General features: G+C 38.0%; 1 protein-coding gene across 3 annotated transcripts; it reads left to right on the top strand.

The window, feature by feature from the left end:
• Positions 1 to 295: 295 nt before the first annotated feature.
• On the top strand, positions 296 to 27680 carry LOC122084558 (actin cytoskeleton-regulatory complex protein pan1-like). Of its 3 annotated transcripts, none has more exons than XM_042652884.1 (14): positions 296 to 876; positions 3600 to 3990; positions 4081 to 4851; positions 7614 to 7838; positions 7927 to 8156; positions 14466 to 14540; positions 21433 to 21504; positions 21588 to 21686; positions 21865 to 21936; positions 22009 to 22123; positions 24903 to 24971; positions 25233 to 25575; positions 26045 to 26168; positions 26766 to 27680. In XM_042652884.1, exons 1-14 carry the CDS (start codon positions 742 to 744, stop codon positions 27249 to 27251), a joined length of 3207 nt encoding a protein of 1068 aa, XP_042508818.1. In that variant the 5' UTR covers positions 296 to 741; the 3' UTR covers positions 27252 to 27680. The 3 variants fall into 3 exon arrangements, with proteins under 3 accessions (XP_042508818.1, XP_042508819.1, XP_042508817.1); XM_042652885.1 differs by having other exon boundaries at positions 3600 to 4386; positions 4480 to 4851; XM_042652883.1 differs by having other exon boundaries at positions 3600 to 4851.

The raw sequence follows: 27680 nt of genomic DNA, 5'->3' as shown, positions 1-27680 counted from the left end.
AAAAAAAAAAAAGATAAATTATTAACCGACCATCCACTTGTTCATTGAGAGTGGCTTTCAAACCATTGGATTGGTTTCAGAGCAGGTATATAATCATTGATTCTATTTTGACGGTTAATAATGCGTGTCCTCAGTCCTCACCGCCCAAAGATAGGTAATTAATATTAGTTATGGACTTCTGACAGTGACATTTTGAGTCTTGAGACTCTTGACAACACAATTGTTATTTATAAGGGAAGTAAGGCTATTTTCGTCATTTTAATGAATATAAATTTCCGAACCGCTCCTGGTTAACAGTACCCGACTACCCAATACCCATTCTCTGGATCGAGCGAGAAATGCCTCCGGCAAGAACATCTCTGTTCTGTAAATATATGATGATCTGAATTGCCAAAATACCTGGAAAAATCCAGACTTCCTCATTATATACTCTCTGACCTCCTCGATCGAGTCATGCGATCACTGAAATCTCTTTTTATCATTCGATCCAACGAAGAGAGTCCCATCTCTTTGCTTTCTTTAGCGGTCCCTCGACTGCTGAGATCTGCTAAACCCTCTTGTCATTCTCGGCACAGACCGTGGAATCTAGGGTTCTGAGTTCTTTCTCTTTTCTGATTCAGATTCGTTGGATTTGGCTCTCTATTTTGAATGTTTTGATGTGCGATCAGTAGCTTTTGATTGATTTTATGTTCTAATCTGCGAATTTTGGTGAATTTCGATATAACTCTGTAGTGGTTGAGAATGGCGGGGCAAAACGTCGATCTATTCGATACATATTTTAGGAGAGCAGATTTGGATCAGGACGGGAGGATTAGTGGAACTGAAGCTGTTGCATTCTTTCAAGGTTCAAATTTGCCGAAAAATGTCCTTGCGCAGGTGATTACGCCTTCCTTTTAATGTTCCTCTCTCGGCTGTGTTTCTGTATATTAGCTATCCCGTACTCTAGATGAGGCTGGTTGGGGTTTACGCCCTTACTGCTCTTAGTTATTGTTTACTTTACGGATACACTGAATTCATACCTGCTGCAGAATTTGTTAAGTTTCTTGCCAAACGTAGTTCGCTTTCAGTAGAATACCTTAGGTGTGTGAGTGGCAAGTTTTTTGAAGCTTAAAGTAATGCATCTATGGGAGCATACTATAGACATGATGACAGAGAACTGCCCTTTGTGGATTTTAGGAGACTGGTTGGGGTTTACGCCCTTACTGCTCTTAGTTATTGTTTATTTCACGGATACACTGAATTCAGACCTAGTGCAGAATTTGATAAGTTTCTTGTCAAACGTAGTTTCCTTTCAGTAGAATACCTTAGGTGTGTGAGTGGCAAGTTTTTTGAAGCTTAAAGTAATGCATCTATGGGAGCATACTATAGACATGATGACAGAGGACTGCCCATTGCGGATTTTAGGAGATCCATAGAAAATCTAAACAGACACGTGTCAAAAATAGGAAATGGGTTTATTAGATTTTTATAGTTGCATTTGAAGTTATTATTCTTGTACCTCTATTGACTCATTCTTGGTCCCTTAGGTAATAGGGATGATGATGTAGTAATTATTTACATTGTCTTTGGCCCAGCATTCATAGGGAAAGTGAATGGTAGTGTATATTTGAATGTAATTTTATTCTCTCACAAATAAAATGAATATGGGTTTTAAATAACAAGAAGCTAGTGTTATTAAGGTAAAGGTGCAAAAAGGGTGCAAAGGCCTCCTCTTGTTTGAGTTGCTGATGTGTCTAGATGAAATAAGGCACTGTTTCCAAAAAAAATAAAAAAATACTGGTATTAAAGGACAAAATATAATATATTTAAATTATAATTAAAGATATTCTTGAATGGCCTTGTCTAGATTGAGCTCCTGTGCCTTGGAGGCTTCTGTCATGGCTGTTGCCTTAATAACAGTGCCTGAAGCATGGGGGATTTTGAGGAGTTTTTGTGGTAATATGAGTTAGGGATATTCCTATTTATAGCAGACAACATTAACTGGTTTGATGTGCAAGTTGCGCCTTGTATTTGGCAATTTAAATGATTCTTGGTAGTACCTGATTAGAAGAGGAATCGGGTCAAGAGTTAAGGATATCCCTATTCATAGCAGACAACATTAACTGGTTTGATGTGCAAGTTGCACCCTGTGTTTGGCAATTTAAATGATTATTGGTAATAGCTGATTGGAAGAGGACTTGGGTAAACCTGTCCAGTCCTTGCCTGTCTCTGTCTTACCAAGACAATTAAGGAAAGAGAAAAAAAGAGTCCAAACTAGTTTATATTCTGCAATATGGTGGCATTTGTTTATCACATACCATCTTTTGCAAAGGAGGTGGATTTCTTATGGTGAGAGATCTTAGTTGGCTTGGTTTAAGCTATTGAAATTGCGAGTAATATTCAAATATGGGATAAAGAAGCTTTGCATGGACATTGGAATCAGAAAAGTTAAAATCTTAAGGAAATAGTGAGAGTTGGCAGGGTTGAACGAGAGAGGAGCCTTGAGGATCATAGAACACAAAAAGATGAGTTGGAGCGAGAATTCTAGATATAAATACATAAAATTGGTTATGCAAAGTTGCAAACACAATTTTTGTTACAGAAGTAGCAAATGAACAAGAGAAAGAATATTGTCTCCAACATTGTGGTGGATGGGATGGAGTTGGAGGATCTGAATGAGATAACAGAATTCCCATTAGACATCTCAAGGATATTTACAGCTTAGGTTTGAGATGACGTTTGTTAACCTAGGTTCAAGGTTTATCGTATGGAAGTGTGTCGTACGCTCAGGCTAATCAGTTGGAAAGAAGGTTTGAGGAGTTGGATACAAAGCTGCTGAATTTCGAATGCAGAAGGATGAAGGGCTTGAGAAGGATACATTTTTATATATCAAGAAATTTTATATACAGTGAACCATTTTTGTTGTCATAGTGGTATGTTATTGGACGATCATTTGAGTTTGGGGTTGAGGGGATATTCTCATCCATCGGATCAGGTACCCATGCCCCTTACAGCCCACACAGTATTTTTATATTTTAGGACACACCATGTAAAATCCCATTTAGTTATAAGTTTAGATCCCATGGCTAGGCAGGGTGGGGTTAGGTTGAGAATTGCCTTCACTGTGCTTTATATTTTTGGCCTAGACCTGTAGTTGAAACAGATGGATGCTAAAGTGAAGTCTTGGGGAGAATCATGATGTGTTTTTGTTTCTTGATTTGAGCTTGAAAGTAGCCAAGTAGGAGAGCTCAATCACAATAACCTGACCAAGGTCTATATATGTTGTTTCTTTCGTACACGAACTGAGCTATAATTTCATAATTACCTGTCATGCCGTGTAGTGATAAATGGTTAGCCCTTATACTTGTCAATTTTTTGGTAAAACTATTGCAATGCATATAGGACGTGATATATCCTGTATGTTATTGTTATTGATGGTCTGTGACAGTAATTATCTTCATGAAGATTGTGTTCTGGGAAGATGTGTTCTATATTTTCTTTCCCCAGCTATCTTTTTCTAATAATTTCTAGAATTTCTCTGCTGTTTTGCTGAAACCTGGTCAATAAATCCGTGGCTTACTTCGGATTGGGGGTGTGATATTCATTATCTTTGTTTGCAGATATGGATGCATGCCGATCAGAACCGTACTGGTTACCTTGGTAGGGCTGAATTCTATAATGCTCTGAAATTGGTAACTGTGGCACAAAGTAAGCGAGAACTAACTGCCGATATGGTAAAGGCGGCATTATATGGTCCGGCTGCAGCTAAAATCCCTGCACCGCAGATAAATATGTCATTGATATCTCCAACACAGCCAAGTTCTATGGCAGCGGCTCCTGCCCCTCAGATGGGAGCACTAGCACCTACTGCAACTCAGAATCCTGGCTTTAGAGGGCCGCAGTTATATCCAAATGCTAATATGAATCCACAGTTTCGCCCTTTGCTGGGCAATCAATTCATGAGGCCACCTCAACCCATGCCTGTTGGTGCTGCTTTACTACCATCACAGGGCATTCCTGGGGGAGCTTCTGTGGCAGCTCCACGCCCACCGAACTCAAATATCTCAACACCTGTTGGTGCTGCTTTACTACCATCACAAGGCATTCCTGGGGGAGCTTCTGTGGCAGCTCCACGCCCACCAAACTCAAATATCTCAGCTGATTGGCTCAGTGGAAGGACTGGTATATCCCCAATGGGAGCAACCTCACAAACCCCTAGTAGAGGGACTTCTCCCACTGTAGGTCAGGATGGATTTGGTCTGCCATCTTCAGGTCTAACATCTTCGATACCACCTAGAGCACATGCAACTTCTGGGATTACAACTACAGTCACTTCCAAGCCACAAGATCTGGGCTTATCATCATTCCAGTCAACGCCTAAGGATTCTAAGGAATTAGTCATTTCTGGTAATGGATTTGCTTCCAATTCAGTTTTTGGAGAAGATATGTTTTTGGCTTCTCAACCAAAACAAGTTGCTGCAGCGCCTTCATTTTCTGCAGGCAGTGCAGCTATTTCATCTGCCATGGTTCCAGTGTCTTCTGGGCCCCAGCCTTCAGTTAAGCAGGATCCGTTTGATTCCTTCAGCTCATTATCAACTCAACCTGCAGGTGGTCAACTTCAGCAACCACAATCAGTGGTGAAACCAAACCAGCAGGTTTCTGCCCAGAGTGCTGCAGCTTTTAGTTCATCTAACATTTTGATGGGACCTGGTAATACTGCACCACCCCAGTCGCAGCCCTCATGGCCTAAGATGACTCAGTCCAACATTCAGCAGTATACAAAAGTGTTTGTTGAGGTGGACACAGACAGGGATGGTAAAATCACTGGCGAACAGGCCCGTAACCTTTTTTTGAGTTGGAGATTGCCAAGAGGTAGGCAATCATTTATTTTTAGGTTTAGCTTTCCTTTTTTATGCTTTGCATGAAGTGAAATCCAGTTGGTTAAAGTTGTGACCCTATCAAATGTTCCCGCTTGATGGGGGTAGGTAGGATGAACCCTAGCTTCATGTTACACACACCCCTCTTGACAGAATCCCTAGTAAACCCAAAACAGAAATATTTGACAATAAGGTCAAAATTCGACCTTATCGGATGGGTTCAAATTCTGGTCAAAGGTAGGTTAATGTTAGGGTAACAATCTATCAAAAGACTGCAATGACTCAACTGTCAGATTTAACCCAATTAGAGAAATAGTGAAATCTGGAGAAATAAATCAGAATATGCAAAATTCTAATTACTTTCAATCAGAGAATCGAATGAACACTGGATTATGGTGGATTGCAGTGGCCCAATAGATGAGCAAGTTCCCAAAGATGATGGTAATCCAAGGGTTGATGATGGGATAGCCTTAGGGAAGAAGGGAAGAACTAGAATAGAAGGGGAAGGAAGGGATCACACAATTAGACATTGCACAAATCTAACCAGGGAACATTAGGGAAGAAGGGAAGAACTAGAATAGAAGGGGAAGGAAGGGATCACATAATTAGACATTGCACAAATCCAATCAGGGAGGGAGAGATCGCATAAAGGGGGGGACAATCACACACAGCCCTAAGGCTCTTAAACATTAACTCAATTCATCATTCTTCAAATCTGAGCAATTAGATTACATTAGCTCCTCTATGTAAAGAGGAGTTAGACTCCAAGTAGGACTAAACATACATAATAGGGTTGGACCCCAAATAGGCCTAGACTAGAATTCCAACATGGAGTAGGTAACTAACTAGTCATTCACTAATAAGGAAACCTAAACTGACTAAAAACTGAAATGACAAAGGAAATAGATTCAAAACGGGACTCTAACTAAGCTAATGAATTAAATTCCGTTTTCCTATTTTCTACTTATATTTTAGGCCCATTAAAGTGGCCTATTACAAAAAAAACCCATGGGATCAAAGGCCCAGCACATACATAACCCAACCCAAGGCTTATTTACAATAAAATAAGCCAATTAGGTGACTTATCTACATCAGTTGGATTTAGCCTAATCAGACAAGAATCAAATCTGGAAAAAATAGAGGTGCTGAATAGGGTGATTTCAGATTACTCCAGATCAGCAGATCTGATTTGAGTCAAGTCCTGGTTGAAGGCTTCTCTTGGGAGACCCCTGAATATCCCAAAAGATCTCCCTGATCTGATGGGGAGATGCTCCTTAAAGGTGAGTCTCGTTTCTGATGAAAAGGAGTCAAAAACAGGGTATCTGCCAGCCCAAGTTGAGATGCTTCTTGCTGTGATTTGGTTCTCAGCAAGAACAGTATGTGTACAGCAATAAAAATACCTAAACTATGATTAAGCAGTAAACAACAAGCTTGAATTGAAACCGATGCAATGACATTTACTTGACGAAGGTAAAAGAGTGAATAGAGAGAGGATAAAGTAACCAATGGCTTCCCACCAATAACTTGGACCCAGATCTCACTGTTCCAAAGTATTTCTCACCTTTCTCTGAATCTCACAGAAAATCTGAATATCATAGAATAAAGAAAAAGCTCAAGCCAGAATCTCATTAATCAAAATTCCTTTACAAGGCTGTAAGCATGTAGCCTCTTATAAACTTATATAAAAGTCTCAAAAATAGGCTCAAAACACTAAAAAGAAAGGCCTAAACCAATCCTAAACTAATAAGGAAACATAAACTGAGTAGGAAACTGAAACAATAAAGAAACTGACTTAAAACATGCAGTAAATCCCGTATTCCTATATTCTACCTATATTTTAGGCCCATTAAAGTGGCTTATTACAAAGAAAACCTAATGGCCCAACACGTATAGAACCCAACCTAAGGTTTATTTCTACTAAAATTAGCCCATTTTTGCTAATTTATCCCCCCTGTTGGTATTTGATTGACCTATAATTAATGCATTTAAAAAAAAGAAAAAAGAAACCCAATTCTCGAGGCTTCCGCTACTGCAGGGGCTGGGGGGGGCAAATGTATGCAGCCTTACCCCTGCTTCGTAGGAGAGGCTGTTTTCAAGGTTTGAACTGACCAACATGTTTCAATAGTTTAACTTAACTTTGCAATCACCACTAATTTAATAAAAAACTATAATCAAATTAGAAGTCCATGCATTTCCGCAACAAAGAAGTGGATTTGATTCACTCATAGCAGTAAAGTCTGTGTATAAGTCATTTTAAATACGTATAAACACAATCCCAGTGGAAATTTATTTTCATTTTCTCAGTTTGTAAGCACATAAAGAGACTAACATGTATTGTAGGCATTGAAAACAAATCCAGTGTTCAATACCATGAAACATAAATGACAAAGTATGATACTGAAACCAGATGGACTAAAAACTGAAAATGCAAGAAGTACACTCAGTTTGGCATGTAAGATAAGATGTTGCACTTGCTAATTACTTCTTTTTCATCAAGTTTCCTCATGACTATGCCATCAACAATAGGAGACTTCCTGGCCTCAGCATGGACCCGAGTCTATAATCATCCAATGATGCATCAAATATGATTCAGCAATGTTGTACCATGATTTGTCCCAAACATTTATTTATCCTAGACACATTTTCTACATCTTCTGTATATTGTTTGAGGCTTTAGACCATTCAATTTTCCTCCTGAGGGTTTATATTCCTTGTTCACATTATGATAATAGTACCATTTGCCCTGACACTTGCCAGAGGTCTTAAAGCAAGTCTGGGACTTATCCGATCAAGATAATGATAGCATGCTTTCGCTGAGAGAGTTCTGTACAGCGCTCTATTTGATGGAACGGTACAGGGAAGGTCGTCCTCTTCCAGCTGTGCTTCCAAACAGTGTCATGTATGATGAGACACTTTTGCGCATCACAGGGTCCACAGGGCCTGCTGCTGCATATGGACATACAGCTTGGAGACCTACTGTTGGTATATCTCTTGGACATAATGATGCACCTCTCTGATATCATTTGCTACATATATCTGGATTTTTATCTTTTTTCAATACGGTGAATAGGCATGCAACCACAGCCTGGAATGCCTGGTGCAAGCTCAATATCACCTGCAGCTAGTATGAGGCCGCCGGTGCAGATTCCGGTCTCTCCTCAAGCTGATGGAGTGATGCAGCCCAGTCGTCAGAAGTCAAGGGTGCCAGTTTTGGAGAAGCACCTGGTAAACCAACTCAGCAAGGAGGAGCATGATTCGTTAAACTCAAAGTTCCAGGACGCAACAGAAGCCGATAAAAAGGTTCCTCCCTCTTGTTCTTCTCGTTCCATGCTTCCGCTTATTGTTAATTCTTGTTTATTTATATAGTTCTATTGTAACACATGCCACTGGGTGAAACAAATGTCTAGTAATGGCAGTTGACAATCTACAAACAACTGTGGCCAGAGCCAGACAGAATATATAAAGTATAAACAGATACGTAAGTTCATTACACTGTCAGCAGATACATAAATGCGGAGCCAACCCCATTTCTTTCACATCCTGCCCTAAGACATCTTTATAATAATGTAAGATCGAATCACAAGTGATCCAATCTCAGGTTGGATCTTTAGTAAATTTCAAAAATTAGACTGGAATCAACAAACAGAAGCAACATAGTAACTATTTGAACACAAAATAGTAACTTTTCCAGATCTTGAGAAGGGAAGGGCAGAATTGATATTTTGCAAATATCTCAAGATCAAGCCATTAGAAGGGGCACAAATTTGAATCAATCTCCAAATTAGGGTTCTTGAATGCCTGGTCACAATTTGAGTTCAATCAGATGGCTGAATTGCTTAATCCGAAAAAATGTGACCTCTAAACTTCTAGAAGACTTGAAGAAATTCTAGGAAAACTTGAAGAACAATACTTACTTGTTGTGGATAAAGAAGATGATGAAAGAATAAATAAGAAAAGAAGGATTGAGATGGGATGGATGTGAATGGGATGGTGGGATGGCTATCTCAGCCTGAGCCTCTCACCCACAGCTATTCTAGCTGTTGAAGAAATTCTTCATCAGAATTTTGGGAGCACAAAGCTGCAAATTCATTCAAAATTCATCTTCAATGTTGTAGCCGCTTACAAACTTATATAGAAGGCTCAAAATTGACTCAAATACTAAAAAGGAAAGGCATAGCTCAATCCTTAACTAATTGGAAAACCTCAACTGACTAGAAGATTGAAATAACAAAGAAAATAGACTTAAAACATGACTAACTAAACTGATGAATTAAATCTCGTGTTCTTACTTTCTACTATATTTTAGGCCCATTAAAGTGACCCATGACAAAGAAAACCCATGAGATCAAAGGCCCAATGTAAGGGTAATTGAGAATCAATTACCCCCAGTATTGTCCCTTAAAGCTCCAATAAAACCAGATCAAATAGCACTAAAATATGGAAATCAGCCTTGAGAAATAAATCCAAAATAGGGTTGTGGGAGGGGTGACCTGCGGATGGGGTTGGAGAGCTCAGATGGAGATGATACTTGGATCAAAGGAAGGTCTAGTGATGGGAAATAAAACCCCAAAAGGGTTGGCTGATCAGGTGGTTGGACAGGGAGATGTAACACTTGATCCGTTCTTCCAGAACCCAAGCTTCTTCAGCTGAACTCAATTCTGTCCAGGGAGGTATTGTCGCAATTTCTTCAGTCAGAAGTGAATGCTGGTCTCCAATTAAGTATTAGAACACTCTCAATTCACACACTCTCAAACCGGATTAGAAGAGAAGAGAAAGTGGATGGGATAGGTGTGGGTGGATGGCTATCTCAGCCTTGGGCCTTTCACCCACAACTATCTCAACTGTTGAGGAATTCCTTCTCATAATTTTGGGGTAAATTTGCTGCAATTATTATTCATTCAGTTGTCTTCAATGCTGTAGCCCTTTATAAACTTATATAGAAGATTCAAAATTGACTCAAACACTTAAAAGGAAAGGCCTAACCCAACCCTTAACTAATTGGGAAACCTAAACTGACTAGAAAACTGAAATAACAAAGGATATAGACTCAAAACAGGACTCTAACCAAACTAATGAATAAATCTTGTGTCCTTACTTCCTACCCATATTTTAGGCCCATTAAAGTGGCCAATTATAAAGAAAACCCATGGGATCAAAGGCCTAACACAAACATAACCGACCCAAGGCTTATTTCCAATAAAAGAAGCATATTAAGTGACTTATTTGCATCATACGAACTTCTGTCAGATGTTTTAATCAAACAAAAGAGGTTAAGTGGAGTGGTTCTTTGGTCTGAGAACTAAGAGATTGTTGGTCAATTTTGGGATTGGATGGTTATAGGAAAAAGAGGGTTACAAGGGAGGAGAGAAGTCAAACCATCTTCCCCCTGTTCTCTTTTCATTCTGTGAGGGGAACTTTTATGGTTTTTACCCATTCTGAAAAATGCGTTAATTTTCAGATCTGTTGTGTTCATAATTTAAGGAAGCTAACCGAAACATCAAGATTAAAGAAAATCAACTTGCCTTTTTTTTCTGAGGAAGAAAAGAAAAAGGAAGAAGAGTTTCAATCAATTTTACGAGCATTAAAAGCAGTCCAGATCACGCAATGCACTGACAGGATCAGGGTGAATCAATTCAATTCTGCCATTAAGAAGGATGATCAAAGGAGATTGATTTTGGATTGGCAACCTTGTTGGTTCTAAAGAGAACATCAGTTTCCTTATTTGAATAGTATTGTTAGGCTTAAATTATGTATACGTTGTATCATACAATGTTTTAATTATCATAAAGTATCGGCGCATGCGTATTGGTATCAGAAGGCCTCGATATTATATGCCACGTCGTCACCTATATGAAACTTAGACAAAAAAAGAAAATAATAATATATCAACCATACGGTCGATACATTGTTGATACGTATCGATATGCCTTATTAACCCTGCAAACACGATCCACAACTTGCATAACACTTACCGAGAGCTTTGTAGGTCTTTCAATTTGATATTTTATTTTTTGGAAAAATCAACTTCAATTCTACCTTCTAACATTAATAACGACTAGTAGTGGTGATTTAAGATGCATTTGGGGATTAAACAACCTTGAATCCAAGATTGGATTGTAACCAGATCTGGACAAGAACAGGAAACTCTCCTTGATTTTTTTGGCTCAAATCTTCATTTCTTATGTCGTCTTCATTTGTAGTGTCGTTTTCTTTTTGCAATGTATCATTATATTAGTGAAAGATAAACCTGAGTCGTTGCATCAAATTGTTTTTTTTGGCAACAATTTGTGCATCTAAACCCTAATTTTTCCCCAATACCAAAATCCATGCTTTTTTTTGGGTGGGGGGAGTCTTCGATTTTTTCCTGAAATTTGCTTGTTAATGATCTGATTAAATTATATGCGATGGAGGGTGATGAGATCTGTCATCCTCCTTAATTTCAGTATTTTACATTTTTTTTCTTCTATTTTTAGGTAAAGAAAAAAAAAATGGAAAAGGCCATAACTATGGAAAAATTATGACAATGGGTGTTAAATTGTCCAAAACTTTCTGAAAAGACGTGACTTCTTAGATTGAAGATTTTTCCTGGATTTGTTGTATATTATATATACTAATTTTTTTTTTGTTGATTAAAAATAAAAAGGAATATGAAATAATAATAATAATGATATTGGGTGCTTAGAGGAAAATTCTACAGGATTGTTGTAAGATTGGATATGATGTATGAGGTAGAATGTTGGGCAGTCAAAAAGTATAGCATAGATGTTGAGTGTTGCAGAGATGAGGATGTTGAGATGGATGTGTGGTAAAACTAGGATAAATAAAGCAAGGAATGACCAGGTTAGAGCTGCTTTGGGAGTTACCCCAATTCAGGACAAGCTCCGAGAATGTCATTTAAGGTGATATGGCCATGTTCAAAGGAGGCTGTGGGATGCCCCAATAAGGAGGAGTGATAAGATCTGGAATTTGGATGGAAGGAACTGAAAGAGTTAGGAGCAGGCCTAAAATGATCATAGATGATGTTGTAAAGGAAGACATACAAAAGCTAAGTCTTGACTCTAGTATGACCACAAACAGAGATGTTTGGAGGGCAAAGATCCATGTGGCCGATCGCTTGTAGGTGGGATGTTCTTGTGGTGTTGCTTCCCTAGTTCCCTTTTCCTTTCCTTTTCTTTTACCCTCTTATGGATCCACGTAACCAACCCCATTGAGTTGGGAAAGGCTAAGTTGTTGTTGATAGTGGTTTATTTATTTATTTTTTAATTTTTATAAATATTATATGTAGAGGATGAACTATATTTTCTTTGATTGCAGTAAATTTGTTTGTTGTATTTTTTTTGTTAGATAAAAATGAGAAGGAAAAAAATAATGATCATGGATTCATGTAAGAAACCTCATCCTTTATACATGTGAATGCATTTGTCTTGTCGTACTTTGTTTTAAATTTATACATGATATAATTATATATTTTACATAGTGCTTATTTATAGTGTTCTGTTCTTCAAGATTGTATTTGTCTCTTAAAATCACCCTTCTGATATGATACCCGATACTGATACTTTAAGCTTGGTATTTTATGGTACGAATGGATGCCCTTAAGCCTGGTTGTAATCCTTTTAGTCGCTGTGGTGCTTCTTATTGGCATTTGAATGTTTCCTCCCTACCGCCCTCCTCTCTCTCTCTCTCTCTCTCTCTCTCTCAGTAACATTTTCTTTTCTGAGTGCAATATCTACCCTTTTATGAACACAACTGATTTTTTTTTTAATTTATTATTTATTTATTTATTTTTAATTTTTTTAAGTTCTAACAAATATACCATCTTCCAGGCTGTAACTTTTTTTAAACAACCTTTAGTTAAATTTAATGTTCTCCTTGGAATTTGTTTTATTGCAGACTAACACTAATATACTGAATCTATACTCTTACATTCCTGTTGATGAAGGCAACAAGCCAGAAGATGCTTAAGTCTAACTCCAAGCCTGTGCATTTTGATCTTGTTGCTCCTAATAACAACAACAAAAAAAACTCAGCCTTATCCCAATTTAATGGGGTAGGCTACATGATGCGGATCCGGGTTCCAAGAACAGGAATCGGATTGCTTAGGGCCCACAATAAAGTAGTAAATTCAAAATATAAAGAGTAATGACAGTTCTGTAAATAAACTGAAGTTTAAGGGAATGGCAGAGTTGTAAATAAACAGAAATTATAATGTGCTACTTGGGAGATGGGACATAAAGGGAATTAATAGTTTCTGGAGGGGATAAACTAGGAAACAAATAGAAATATGGGAGATGGGAGAATTATAGGTAGACAGAAGGCTATTACAGGAAATCAGAATAAAAGAGATTGGATTAGTAACTCACGATTTTGTTGGGGTTGTCTTCAACCTCTAGACAGCCAAAACAGGAGGCGGTGGAACACCCAAGAGGAAATCAAGCTTCAGCCTTTGAAATCTCTCTCAATAGCTCTAAAATTTCAGATCTACTGTCGCCTTAGCCTGCTGGACCATTCCAAACTAGTACAGCTCAAGGGTTCAAGCAATACTTGGAATAACGAGTTCTGAAAATTGGAATTAGCGGTAGTTGCAGGTGGAGGAACTACCCAGTTCAGGCATCAAGTTGAACCCAGATTTAAGGGATAACTTTCCCTCTCTCAGCCCTCTTGAATCCCTCCTTCAAATAGATTCAATAGCCTTCCAATAAGCGGAAAGGAATTTCTGAAACCAGATCAAACGGACAGCACAGTTGCAGGTTCCTTCAGAGGGTTGGATCTCACCACACACGTGAGACGTAGATGCCCAACTTCCCAGGTTAAGTCGCCTTTAGGTAAGGATTGTACGTACCAAATTTCAGCCACAAAAGTTGAGGATTGAGGGAGTTCGATTCAACTGTGGAGGGCTGCAAGTATCGCACTAAGAGAGAAAGGAACAGTAAAATAGAACGATAGATTGGAAGAAGAGAAGAATATCAGAGAAGGGAAAAGAGAAACCAGAAGAGAGAGATGGGTAGAGAATATTAGAGAAGGGGGAGAAAGAAAGCATCCATGGCTGCCATCGACTTCAACCAAAACATATTGTCTCAAATTCATTCAAATCTAAAACTGAGTTATTCTCTATTACAAGACTAATATAAAGGAAAAATCAAACAATTAATGGAAACTACTTGAAAATGGAAACTATTCTAAAATTAGAAGCTAGCTAATTTAAAAAGAAATTATTTCTAAAACAATAGAAAATCAAATCAAAAGATATTTCTTTCCTAAGTCCATCGTGCAACTGCATCACTACATTTTGATCTTGCTGCTCCTAAGTTGCCTATAATTTTTATTAGAAATTCTTGAAGGTTGGAACAGTTGGAAGTTGTGATGGTTGTTGAATTTATAACTATCTCTTGATAAGGGTTTTCTCTTTGTCTTTCATATTTCCTTTCTGTAATGCCTTTTGTTAGAGATATGACATGTGCTGCCCTTTGTATACTTGTAATCATTCTGCGTTATGTATTGAAAGTATTTTCCTATTGGTTCAGTTGATTATCTATCTTTAACCGAAAATAAAAATAATGTTGGAAAAACTATCTTAGCCATTTAAATTGACTCTCTTTGTGATTGAAGGTGGAGGAATTGGAGAAGGAGATTATGGATTATAAGGAGAAGATGGAATTTTACCGCAACAAGATGCAGGAACTTGTGAGTAGTTTCACTTTCTAATTCCAAAATTTCTGTACTTTCTTTTGATCCTTAATTTCTTTAGATTAGGTTTGTTCTGTATTTTGGGTTTATTAAAGAAGACTTACACATTCTCAGTCAGTGGCTTACTTTTCCTAATTGATTTGGGTTTGAATTTGTAGAATATATTTTTCGCCTTCAATGAAAAGCTGCATGATGGTTAAGAATTTTCATTGTTAGAGGATCATTTTATTTCTATTAATTATTTACGATTTGGGTCATTTGGTGCTTGGGCACAGCTTACAACTGAGTGAGCAGTTCTGGTCATCAAATTATTTGTTTTCTTGGTTGAAGCTGAACCTCTGGCTTAAAATAAAGAACCTGGCTGCCCTGAAGGCTTGGACAGTTGCGCTGCATTTGGTTACACAGAAAGTTGATAGAAGGAAGAAAAAGAAAAGTTAAATAAATGAACTAAGAAATTCTACTTGATTAGTTGTAGAAATTGAATTACTGAGAAAACTACTTAGGGTGTAACTTTTTGGGAAAGCTACATGATTACCCAGTTTTGAGTTCCCTTTTACATAACTACCCACCTTATGTTTCAGTTAACTAAATCACTCAAAATAAGTTTTAGTATTACAGATCTACCCAAAACAGTGACCTCCCTCTTCCTCCCCTTCTCTCATCATCTCTTCGGCGACCCGCTAGGTTAGACTAGAACCAGATTGTTCACCCTCTTCCCCCTTCGGTTGTGCCTGTAGCTTCTCCCTACTCAATGGCTGCAAGGAGTTTCTCCCCTTCTGATAATTGCGATTCTCTTTTTTGATCAAGTCATCGGATAATACCGCCTCGAATTCCCTACCCTTGGGAAGGCCAGCATCTCGTCCTTTACCCTCTTTGACTCTCTGCAAATTTAAAAATGTTCAAAGGGAGTTTGGGAGATGCTAAAACATAGATGAGATCTTTGGGAACCTCCTTGGAAGAGGCTATATAGGATTTAATGGAAAAAAAACTGGGAAAAATGGCTCTGCAAATCCTGCATCAAGTGTCGGATTTAACAAGAAATGCCCAAAAAAACCCGGAAAGATAGAATGTGTGACAAACTGATGTTGGACATTGGCCATCTCTCCACATCGAACAATTTTAGATTCAATAGGAAATCCACCCACCCACCCCCCAAAAAAAAATAATAATAAGAAAGAGAGACCAGATGCATGAGTGACGAACGAACCTTAGACATCGTCATCTCTGCAAATCCAAAATTGAGCATCGGATGTGTCTGTCTCTGCAAATCCAGCATCAAACATCGAATCCAATTGAGAAACCTCCAAAAGTCCAAGAGAGAGAAAGTTATAGAAGCTAACTTGCCGATCACCTCTTACTGCTTGGCTTCGTACAGATAAATATCGAGCAACCACCTGTGTTATTGATGGATCCTTATTCTTTGCTTGCGTAGTGGTGGGCGGCAAAGACGATCTACAGAGATGGGGGCTGATGGGGTGGGAGGATTAGGGTGGACATGCTGATCGGAGAAGGGGAGGTGGAGGGTAAAAAGGTCAAAAAGCGTAGGAGGAACATTGTTTTGGTTAGTTTTCTAAAACCAAACCTAATATTGTGTATTTTTGTTAACTAAAACATAGAGTGGATAATTTTGTAAAGTGAAACTCGAAAGTGGGTAATCTAGTAATTTTCCCTAACTTTTTCCTGTTTGGTTTTACTTGGAACAATTAGAGAAAAATTTTGAACATAAACTTTGCCAGTTTATACAGTTCCATCAAGCTACCTTAAGAATGGTATAGAGTAATTTAATGACAAGTTAATTTAAGCGATGATCTCCATTGCGGTATCTTAAACTAGAGGGGTAGTGAGGCAAGTTAAATGGAGCGAGCAGTGTGGAGTCTGGACTGTGGACGAAGGATTTAGTTATTGGTGTCGGATATACCGATACCGATCCAGATCAGATCGGTCACTTTTGCCCCTTAAAAAAAAAGTACATTTTCTATACAGTTTTACCCCTGAAATGTACTGTAACCGGTCCGGAACGATCAGGTATTGGTCGAGACTGATACCGATATCATATGGCCAACCGGATACCGATAGAGCCGATCCGATACTGATACTTAGAACCATGGTGTGGACTTCTTTTCGTTTTTGGGAAGAAAATCAATAAAAATGTGGGTAATTGTTGTTTAAGTGGTAGTTATATAACATAGGATATGTCTTGCCGTATGTTACTATCTCAGTTAGGAGTGAATTCCTTAGAGACAAGTAAACCATACTGCTTAACATCTACAGAAAGCGAGGTTAAAATTCACTTACAGATAGCTGTTGGAGACTTGAAGAATGGCCTGTAGGTTTTCCACTATCTTGGGGGGCTAAGTGAAGAAACACATTGCAGGCGGTTGAACTTTCCCTAATCCTAGCTTTTTCACTATCCTTATTGAGAGAACGAAGTGCCTCAACTTGCACATTATCAGATACTTTGTGAAATATTCCATTATCATTTCCTTTCTCACAAGACAAATGATATTTCACTCTTTCAATACAGCCAAACTATTCCCAATTACAAATTTGCATTTAAAACGCTCCTCTAAATCATCCACATACTTTTGCCTAACCATTTTGCCTAGTGCCCTAAAAAAAAAATTTATAAGAAAATGAAACTGCATAATACCAAACAACCATACATAAAAAGGACAAAAACAACAAAATACAGAATAGAAACACCTTAATACATCAATAAAATGCACAGCTTGAGGGGCTTCCATTGTGGCATAACTGAGGCAGTAGAAAAGAGGTCCCAAATTTAGCAATCAAAATAATACAATATTGTCAATTCAGTTCCAATTAGGAAAAGAGAGTTCTATGAAATCGAGTTTAACGAATGAAAAGAAAATCCAAGTTCAATTAAGACAAGCTCTTATTATGGTGAAACTTCAATAAAGTTCCAGTAGGATTGAAGAAAGATTACGGTAGAGTAAAGATTTAATTTTCTTATCAATTGTGGGGTGAATGGGATCATGATGGAAATCAAAGGCTACAGGTCAGAACCCAAATTCACAATCAAGTTGAATTCTCAAAATGACAGAATTATGTGAAAAAATGGATTAAAAAAAATATGCTTATTCGATTGAAACAGCCCAAAATAGAAAATACCACTCTTAGAAACCAGAGCTAAACAGAAAATCAGATCAGTTGAATAGAATAGAACCGTTGGTTAACAGAACTTGAACAGGACAACAGAAATGAATTGGAAGCAGAATTCTTGAATTTGATTTCAAATAATTTAATAAAATCTGAATTTTTCTAAATAAGAGGTATAATTCATACTTGGGTGCAGATGAGGGTGTCTTCTTTGCTTCTTGGGTTGGGGATGAAAAGAAGCCTGAAGGTGAAATTGGTTTGCATAGGCTACAGAGAGTGGAGACCTGTTAAATTTTCTAAAAAACATGTCTGATTCAAACCTAGGTGTTGTGGATGGAGTCCTCTCTGCTTCTCGGGTTGCGGATGAAAATAAGCCTGAAGGTGAGATTGGTTTACACAGGCAGCGCTGATTGGAGAGTGAAGACCTGTTGGTTTTTGAAGGAAAGAAGGGTTTGTGATGCGGATCTGGGTTCCAAAGACTGAAATCGGATTGCTTATGGGCCCACAAAAGAACAAATAATTCAACATAAGCAAATTAGTGGCAATATCGTAATTTCTAGTACAATTTAGAATCCTTTTAGAGTGAAATAGCTGAATGGGGGACAGATCTGGAATTAGTCCTAAAGGAAAAGTTCAGTTCTGGAAATAATATGGTGATGGGTTTAAACCAAGGTTCAAAATTTCGTTTCGTTTCGGTGGGTTCAGAAACACCAACTCGGAGAGATCTTGGCCGAGTTGGTGTATTTTTTTTTTTTCGGTTGATTGTTTCGGTGGTCAAATGGCCATATTTTGACCTGAAACTTAGTGGGCAGCTTATTTTAAGGTTAATAAACATGCTTAGAACATAAAAATGCAAAAATATTAGAACATGACATTGTTTTAGAGTTGCACATTTGTTTGGCAAAAATATTAGAACATGACATTTTTATCATAAAAAGTAACAATTTATGTTAATGGAAAATAGATTTTTAAACCCGAAAAATAAAAAAATATTTATCTACCAAAAAAAAATTTTGACTCCATGAGGTCATAGATCAGCCTCTAGTGTCTAATATATAAAAAATCTACAAGCATCCAACATATATTTATGTATTATTTAAAAAAAAAAGGTTTTGGAGAAATAATTTTACCTTTCCTAAGCTTTGAATGTGTAGATCTTCTTGTAGGAGTCCAATGAAAGTTAAAATGTGTGATGATGTGGCTAATTAGAGGCTTGTTGGAGTGTTTTTCTTTAAAATATGCAAATGGAACCGAAACCACCGAGATAGAGTTGAAATTATGTATTTATAAGGCATGGAATGTATCGTTTCGGGAAGATACCGAAACGATACCGAAATTTCGACCAAAATATGGTACACATTGATTCGTGCCTTATTTTGTTAAAAAAAAAAAAAAAAAAAAAAAAAAAAAAAAGAAAGAAAGAAAGAAAAGAAAAGAAGAAGAAGCCCGAAATAACGAAATTTCGGCAAGATTTCAAACCATGGTTTAAACTGAAATAAAGTTTAAATGCAAGGGTTCTACTGTAAAACAAGAGACAGCTTAGGGGTAAATAAGAATTAAACAAGGACTTAAGTGGGGTTCAAATACTTGGTTACCATCAATCTCATGACTCCACCATGGCGGAGAACTCAGCTCTGAGTCGCTGAAGTAGTTGCAGGTTCCAATAGCAGCTTGAATCTCACCACCTACTTGAGCAGTGGTTTCCAAACTCTCCAGGTTGAGTCGCCCTCACATAAGAGTCAAGCATACCAAATCTCAACCTCAACCGTTGAAGATGTGTGGAGTTGGGTTCAGATCTGTTAGCTTGCAACTGCCCAAAACATGGTACATTCAGGTAAAGAAAGAGACAGCAAGGGGAAGAAGATAAGAGAGGGAAACAAGAAAGAAGAAGAACGAAGTAAAGAAGAAGAAGAAGAAGAAGAAGAAGAAGAAGAAGAAGAAGAAGAAAAAGATCAGGGACAGAGAGAGACTATTAGAAAGGGGAAAGAAGAGAACCACCCACGGCAGCCATGGTTTCACACCCAAAAATCTCAGTCAAGTTTTAATTCTTCAAAATCTAAAATTTTCTCCATTACATGGCTATATAAAGAAAAATAAAAGCATAACATTGGAAGCTAATTAAAAATGGAAATTAACCTAGATAGCAACTGAAATAAAAATCGAATCTCCCTACTAACTGGACCACACCCTACACTAACAATTAAGGAAAGCAAATCAAACTGCCGAATTACTTCCAAAGTTTCCCACGCCTAACTGCATCAGTTTTTAAAGGCGTGGTCATTTGGAGAGTTGGAGACTCGTCGATTGCCGAAGGGAGGAAGGGTATCCAGTGCACTACTTGTGGCGGCAGAGGATGGAGGAAGGTGAGAAGGGTTTTTGGGTATGTGGTTTCGAGAAAAGGGTTGGTTAGGGGTACCTGGTATTTTGTGTTTTTTGGGGGTTTACTTTTAATGTTTTAATAGTAAATTTTTTTTCTTTTAAGACGTGTCCAATACGGTTTAATTCAATGTATGTGTATTTTTTCCGACACTTTGGCAAAATACAAATTTTTTTTTTGGGGGGAGGGGTGGTTATAAAATACAGGGACACAAATTGTTCGTGCATTTACTAAATATGATTAACTGGTAGACACACCTGGTATGCAAATTGTAATCTAATATAATCAAGAATTCAATTTTTCCTTCATCAGAAAGATAGATGGAGATGTGCAAGCAGGAATTGCAGATTAGAAAATTTTAAGAATCCCAATTGGGTGCCACCTAATAAGAAAAGGACAAAATAGAGAGAACTCTTCATGAACGAAATTGATTTCCACTATTTAGGTTCGCAAAGGGATGGATCAATTCAAATTCCTTGGTCCTGCATCAAGTTAATTGTATGACCCTTCTCCTTCATCATCATCTTTAGCCAGTGCATATAAACAAACTATGGTCTAGGGAAGCAACTTGGAGACCTTTGACCTATATGATACAAGTGCAAACTTGTGGTTACAATCGGAAAGAACCCGTTTTTGTGGATTTTTCTATGTTTTTTGTTCTTTTGAGTGGTTTTTTTACAATTGGGGTTGTTGCGGCCTTAGTGTAACACGAACTTCCTGGTAGTGATGTTACAGTGAGACTGGCTGTACAGTTCGACTGCCAGATTTGCTGCCCATAATCAGCTTATATTCAGTCTTAAACCATGACTTTTCAACTTGAAAATAATATTGAATACTTACATTATTCAAAATTAACTCTTACTTATCCAAAACTTGACTAATTAGTTATAGGTCTAGTATATTACTAGTTTGTTTCTTTCTCATTGACCATCTCTTGGCAAAGTTTGTTGAAGCAGTGAATTGATGCCAAGCATTTGGGCCTTTAAGGCAAAGCATTGGCTGGTGATATTAATACCCAGAAAAGTTAATTCTTATTATTTGTTATTCTCTGAGTCAAGTCGACTCTAGGTGACCAATCTTCTGATACCGACTGGCACAAGTCAGTTGACCTGCGGGCAATATGATTAGTGGACCAACTAGTATTTGGTTGGTTGATGTTTCGAGTATATTACTATTTGGCTTAGTGCCACATATTGAAAAGAGTTGAAATGTTGTCCCTCATTTGTCTGAAGAGGTGATACTTTATTGGGCCCTGCATAGTATTATGCATAGAGAATTTGTGACTGAGAGATCTTGCGATTAGCTATCTGAGCAATTAACATGACACTGTTAAACTTTTCCAATTATAATGCTCATTATTAACTTCTTCTGACTGTTTCGTTTTGTAATAAGGTGTTATACAAAAGCAGATGTGACAATCGACTTAATGAGATCACTGAAAGGGCTTCTGCTGATAAACGTGAGGTATATTCTTTGAATGCATGGAGGGGTCATATCCTTATTAGATTTTTGTTCTTATTGGCATAATGGAAGCAATTTTTGTTCAGGTTGAGGAACTAGCTAAAAAGTATGAAGAGAAGTACAAGCAGGTTGGAGATGTGGCCTCTAAATTAACCATTGAAGGGGCCACTTTTCGTGATGTTCAGGTAGAGTTCCCACCTTTTTCCTTAAAAAATAAAAGTAAGGAAATTACAAGTTCTGTTTAATTATTCAATATAGTGACTTAAGAAATTGTCCCCGTTGTCTGGGCTTATTTTGCTGTCTGAAAGTAAATGTGTGCTAGACTGCTAGTTTTTTTTTTTACTGTACTTATTTCATTTGTAGGAGAGGAAAATGGAATTATATCAGGCAATTGTCAAAATGGAGCAGGGTGGAAGTGCTGATGGTATTCTTCAGGTAATTTGGGAATATGACAAGTCCATTTAAACTGTAAAGTTATTTAACTACAATTTGTGCTGTTCTCTACAGGTTCGTGCTGATCGTATACAATCAGATCTTGAGGAGCTAGTAAAGGCTTTGAATGAACGGTGCAAGAAATATGGGTTACATGTTAAGCCTACTGCACTAATTGAGCTTCCTTTTGGTACTAAAACTCTTACATTGGTCCCATTTTCTGGATCTTCCTATGAGTCAATTTTGTTGGTGATCAGTCTTCCTGTAAACTTGATTGAACGCATTGGGTTTCTAACTCTATATATACTGCAGGAAGGGGCTCATATGTGCTTCTCCACAACCCCTCTCTTATTTACCTTTTTTTTATGGAAGAACAAGTAAATTTTCAATTAACTTGTACAACGCCTGATATTTCCATCCTTCAGATGTACTTCAATATTTATTTTCCTATATTTGCATTTAAGTCATGTTTGGATGGGATCCTGATGAGATTCTTGGAACCCAAATTCTTGCTCCTATCTGATCCTCATGAATGTCACTGATAATGGGATTTAGTAATGATCCAACAATCAGACATTTGCCTGACTCTAGAATCAAGGTGATTCTCTTGTTAGGTTCCAGATTCACGGTAGTAGAATCCACCAAAACATGCAAACTCCTGAATCTGATTCTGCCGGTTCCTGAATGAGAATCCTGTCCAAATGTGGCCTTAGTGCAGTTTAACTTCTTTCAATGAGCCTTTTCTCCTCTTTTTTCTCTTCACCCTCTTACTTTCCCTCTCCTCACTCTCGCCCGTAATCACTTCAGTCACCTATGGAACTTCCCCTCCCGTAACACCTTTCTCTCTCTCCTCCCTCCTTCTCTAAGTTCAGCCTCCTATGGCCTAACCCCACCCCCACCCCCACCCGTAGCCGTAAACCCTATATCCTACTCCTAGCTCTCTATTCTCTTGCCATCACTTCCTCTTTCCCCATCTCCTCATTCCATAAAGCAGCCATAAATGTTTAGACGGTTTTTTCCTTCTAGATTTTTATTTTATGTAGATTAGTACATGTGAATTCTCTTTTTTAGTGTTCTGATTAGATGATAATGATTTTGAAATAATTTTCAATTTGCATAGGAAGTTTTCAATAAAAAAATGTGAGACTTTACGTGGGTATATGCATCTTACACTTACACAATGAACTTAATAAGATTCTGATCATGTTCATTCTTTTTATAAAGACATGCTGTTACTGATGTACAATGTATAATGCCGTTTAAGTTGGAAGTAGTGTTTGCTTTTCATTATATATATATATATATATGCTTGTTTTAGTTCTCATGTTTAATTTTCAGCCTAGGTTTTATCTGAAATTTTGGGATTGCATTTTTATTGTTCTTTTTTTTTTTTTTTTTTTTTTTTTTTTTTTTTTAAGAACTTCTATATTAGGGTTTGGGTAACGGGGTGAGTGGTTAATTGAGGGTTCAGATTCATAAGTTTATTATGTCTTAACATGCCAAGGGAATTTTAATTAGATTGGTGTCATAGTTGTCCAATTCAATCCTGGTCCGCTCCAATTTGTCATTGGTTGCCACTTATTTGGCATCAAACAGCTTCTGCTGATTCTCCTGTTCTCTGCCTTCTACACCATTTGTCATCTTTGGTTGATGAATGGAGGCTTGTAATTAATGCTTTTAAGCTGAAAATTCTCTAGTCATTCGTCATCTTCAAATTTTGAGTTTGAGTTTGAGCTTGATGTTAGTGTTACGAGCCACAAAGTACTTTCTAAATAGATTCGTTTCTGCCGATTAGCTCGAAGTGCACTGCCAGCTTTAAGTACCTTTAGAAAATATTGGAGAGGGCTGTGGGTAAACTCACCTGAGTCCAACCCCAAACAAACCTGAGGTTGGGCTGCATTGTTTTGGATTTGGGATCTGCTTTACCCAACCCTTCAAATTCTGAGCTTTATCCCTGGATGTTGATGGGGAAAGCTGTTACTTGTTATAGTTGATTATTATGACCTAGAATTTATTTAGACTATGATATTGGCTAGAATTGGTACCTAGTCTATTATATAGCCACAGGCTCATGAAACCTGCCTGAGCCCGGCCCATCCTGCAGGGGTGGGAACTGCTGGCTGGCCTTGGTCTCCACAAGTTAAAGCCTGAGTGTGCCTTCTACCCAGTGCCCAGCACTAGACAGAATTTGATTCATGTTGCTCACTGCTTAATCACCTGAAAGAAAACCATAAATACTTGTTAATCAAAAAATAGAGATGCCTCATTATGGTATTCGGGAAAATCTGAAGGCAAGGAATTCATGGATGGACATGGGTGGGGCCATGAGATAAGAGGACCCTCACCTATCACACTGGTCAAATTTCAGTCTGGAACAAGCATATTAAGTAGTTAAAAGGTGGGTTTAAAATTACTAGAATGCCATTTCACTGTAACGGAATCTAATGGAACCTTGTAATTTTGTTACTTAGTACTCACTTTTGAGGTATTCCCAAGCTTGTTTGGGCTGAAGCTTGACCATTCAAGTGGGTATGAAGTTCTCCATGGCATGGGCCCAACCTTGTCTGCCACATGACAAAGTGGCGGTGGCATGTAGACAGTCTTTTGCACTAATTGTAGTCATAAGTAAAATTATGTCATTTTTGGACATTGTTGTCTATGTTTTTCTCATTGAGCATATTTACATATCAGAATGAGATCGGCCAATGCATTTTGGAGCAGCAGTGTCTGATGTAGTCTCTGATATGGAGGTTAATATCATTGATAGAAATATAACCATAATGGGATGCCAGTCAACTATTACTCCTTTGCCTAGCATGTGAAATGTTGTTCACAGATGCGGCTTGTCTGTTTGGTTTTTCTTTTTAAGACGCTGGTTTGCCTTTTTTTTCCCTTTCTGTATTTTGTTTCCTTACAGTTTCTCATTTCAATGTCTTCCCTCTCCCCTTCCTCTCCCTTTTTCTGTGAAGGATGGCAACCTGGCATTAAGGAGGGAGCAGCTGATTGGGATGAAGATTGGGATAAGTTTGAAGATGAAGGTATGTAAAAATAGTCACAAGGTCAATCAGCTTTGTGATTGAAGAAATCTCTTCTTGAGTTACGCTCATCACATTGAAGTGATATGAATTGTATAGTCTACTTGTGTCCTCCATGATGCGAAACAGTGGGTGATTCCAATATTCATATTTATACCTTATGCTTTCCTTTCATGTATTTCACAAATGCAGTAATACTGTTAAAGATTAACTGTGACATGTGCAATCTGCACGCTAATTGTGAAGCATCATTTATGCTTTCAGGATTCACATTTGTCAAGGAGCTCACTCTTGATGTTCAGAATGTTGTGGCCCCTCCAAAACCAAAATCTACATCAGTTTGGAAGGAAAAGGCTTCCTCAGATGAGGGCCTGACCACCACATCCCCGAATGCTGATACTAAATCAGAGAAGCCTACGAGTACAGTTGACTGGAACACTGAGAATGGATCTGCTTATGCACATAGTGAAGATGGCTCAGCAAGAAGTGCTCCGGCCAGTCCCACTGGAAGGAGTACAATGGAGAGCCCATCTCAAGATTTTGGAGATAACCATTTTTTGAAGAACATTGGTTCCGATGCATCACCTCGTGCTAATGAAACACATAAGTATGCACTTTAGTTTTAGGCAAAAGTTTTCCTTCACCCGTAGAGAAGGAAGAATCCCATCACCATTGGTGATGTGACAATGTGATGGGACTTGTCGCATCACAAACTCCCCCCGCTATTGTTTGGGGTCGAAACTACCCCTCCCCTTGGGCATTTGACGGTATCGATTCCCATGATGAAGGAATTCTTCCTTCACCATGGGTGAAAGGCAACTCAGTCCTTAGTTTTATGTCTTCCTGTTGCTTTTGCATTTTTTTCTTTCCTCCTCAAATAGTTGATGAATAAGCTTACCAAAATAAAAAAGAAAATGATGAATAAACCTGCAAACAGAATAGACTATGTGATCCATCTTGGAAAACTAGTTTACCTTTTCCTTGGTAAATTGAGTTCACTATTCCCTTAGTCTTCAGCTTTCGTCAACCGTTATTACTTGTGGATATGATGTGGATTAATTTTATTACTTTTGCAGTGATCATGGTGGTGCTGAATCCATCCTTTCTGGGGATAAAATTTTTGATGAACCAACATGGGGTACTTTTGACACCAATGATGATACAGATTCTGTGTGGGGCTTCAACACGTCTCATACAAAAGTAAGATGACATACCCAGATGTACATTGCAGTTCATCTCACAAAGGGTTCATGATTCATTGATCATATATAGTATCATTTATGATTATGCATTAGACCAAAAAATATGACAATCCCCACCCCCCCCACCCCCCCACCAAAAAAAAAAAAAAAACCAGAAAAAAAAATGATTATAAGCAGAAGCTTCTCACTAGGGTCCCATGGCCTGTTCGTTTAGGCCTGCTGACCCTAAGGATGTATGAACCAGCCCTTCTTGAACCCACTTAAAAATTAGCTTGGTCAGTGACTATTGGTTGTTCACTTTGGGATTTCTCATGTCCCCAGTATTAATCTTGAGCTTGACCTGTTCAGGAAGCCCGGTATCAGTTAAGTAAAAATTTGCTTGACTGATCACAAACTTTCATTATTTCCATGCCCCCAAAAAAGAAAAGAACAAAAAATATGTCTGATTAAGTAACTTCATAATTCTCATTTCTTTAGTACCGAACTAATGCGTATCTACTTTGTTTGTTGTACCAGTCTGTATCTTGTCAGTAACTGCTAACAGTCTATTTAACTCCTCATCGATTTGCTTATTCTGATTGATGTCCGTCTGCAGGATCTAGATCAAGAGAGCCACAGAGACTCATTTTTTTCTGGTGAGTTGGGTCTGCACCCGATAAAAACTGAATCCCCACAAGCAGACAGCATGTTCCAGAGGAAGAGCCCATTTAATTTTGCAGACTCTGTTCCTGGCTCACCTCTCTTCAATTCTGGTTACTCGCCAAGGTTCAGTGAAGGATCAGAGGACCACTCTTTTGATAATTTCTCAAGATTTGATTCCTTCAGCATGCATGACAGTGGACTTTTCCCACCACACAGTTCGACTCTTACAAGGTTCGACTCTATGCGCAGCACTGCAGATTCGATCCACAGAGGTGAGACCCTTACAAGGTTCGACTCTATCCGCAGCACTGCAGATTCCGTCCAAAGTGGTTTCCCATCTTTTGATGATACCGATCCTTTTGGCTCAAGTGAGCCATTTAAAAGTTCTTCAGAAAATCAAACGCCTAGGAGAGTTTCAGATAGTTGGGGTGCTTTCTAGCCAGGTCATTTGGTGTTAGATCCATTTGTATTCTTATCTCAGTTTGAGCCTTTTGGGAGGTCTGTTCAACTGATTATCTCCCTTCCTTGGTGTGCTATAAGGTCTGTGATGATCATTGGTTGTAGTGTATTCAGGAGTACATCCCTTGTATTTCTGCGAATCCAATTCTTTTTTTTTTTTTTCTGGGGGAGGGGGGGTGTGGTTGGGGGTTCTGGGAAAGATTTTTCTTTCCCTTTCGTATGTGTTGAGTAATTTTTTATATAATATATTTCTACTTATCGGTGCATGGGAGTTGATTTTGAAGTGGGTAGAAATTCCCTAGGTTGGCTTCTTTGTTTTGGTTCTGTAATGAATGGTTTGTGGGAATTTTCATTAAAGAGCAGTTTGAATTGTACAAGCATTGCTTGGAATGGCAGGTTAAGTGGATCA

Source organism: Macadamia integrifolia, chromosome 7 (genome assembly GCF_013358625.1).
Source record: "Macadamia integrifolia cultivar HAES 741 chromosome 7, SCU_Mint_v3, whole genome shotgun sequence".
Taxonomy (NCBI): Eukaryota; Viridiplantae; Streptophyta; class Magnoliopsida; order Proteales; family Proteaceae; genus Macadamia; species Macadamia integrifolia.
This window is presented reverse-complemented; position numbering and strand designations above follow the sequence as displayed.

Bases quoted from the DNA above. Each gene is read 5' to 3' on its own strand.
- LOC122084558 (XM_042652883.1), top strand. From the start codon at position 742: ATGGCGGGGCAAAACGTCGATCTATTCGATACATATTTTAGGAGAGCA. The intron at 7,839-7,926 runs GTATATCTCTTG...TACGGTGAATAG, and splicing joins AGCTTGGAGACCTACTGTTG to GCATGCAACCACAGCCTGGA. The intron at 22,124-24,902 runs GTACTAAAACTC...TTTTCTGTGAAG, and splicing joins ACTAATTGAGCTTCCTTTTG to GATGGCAACCTGGCATTAAG.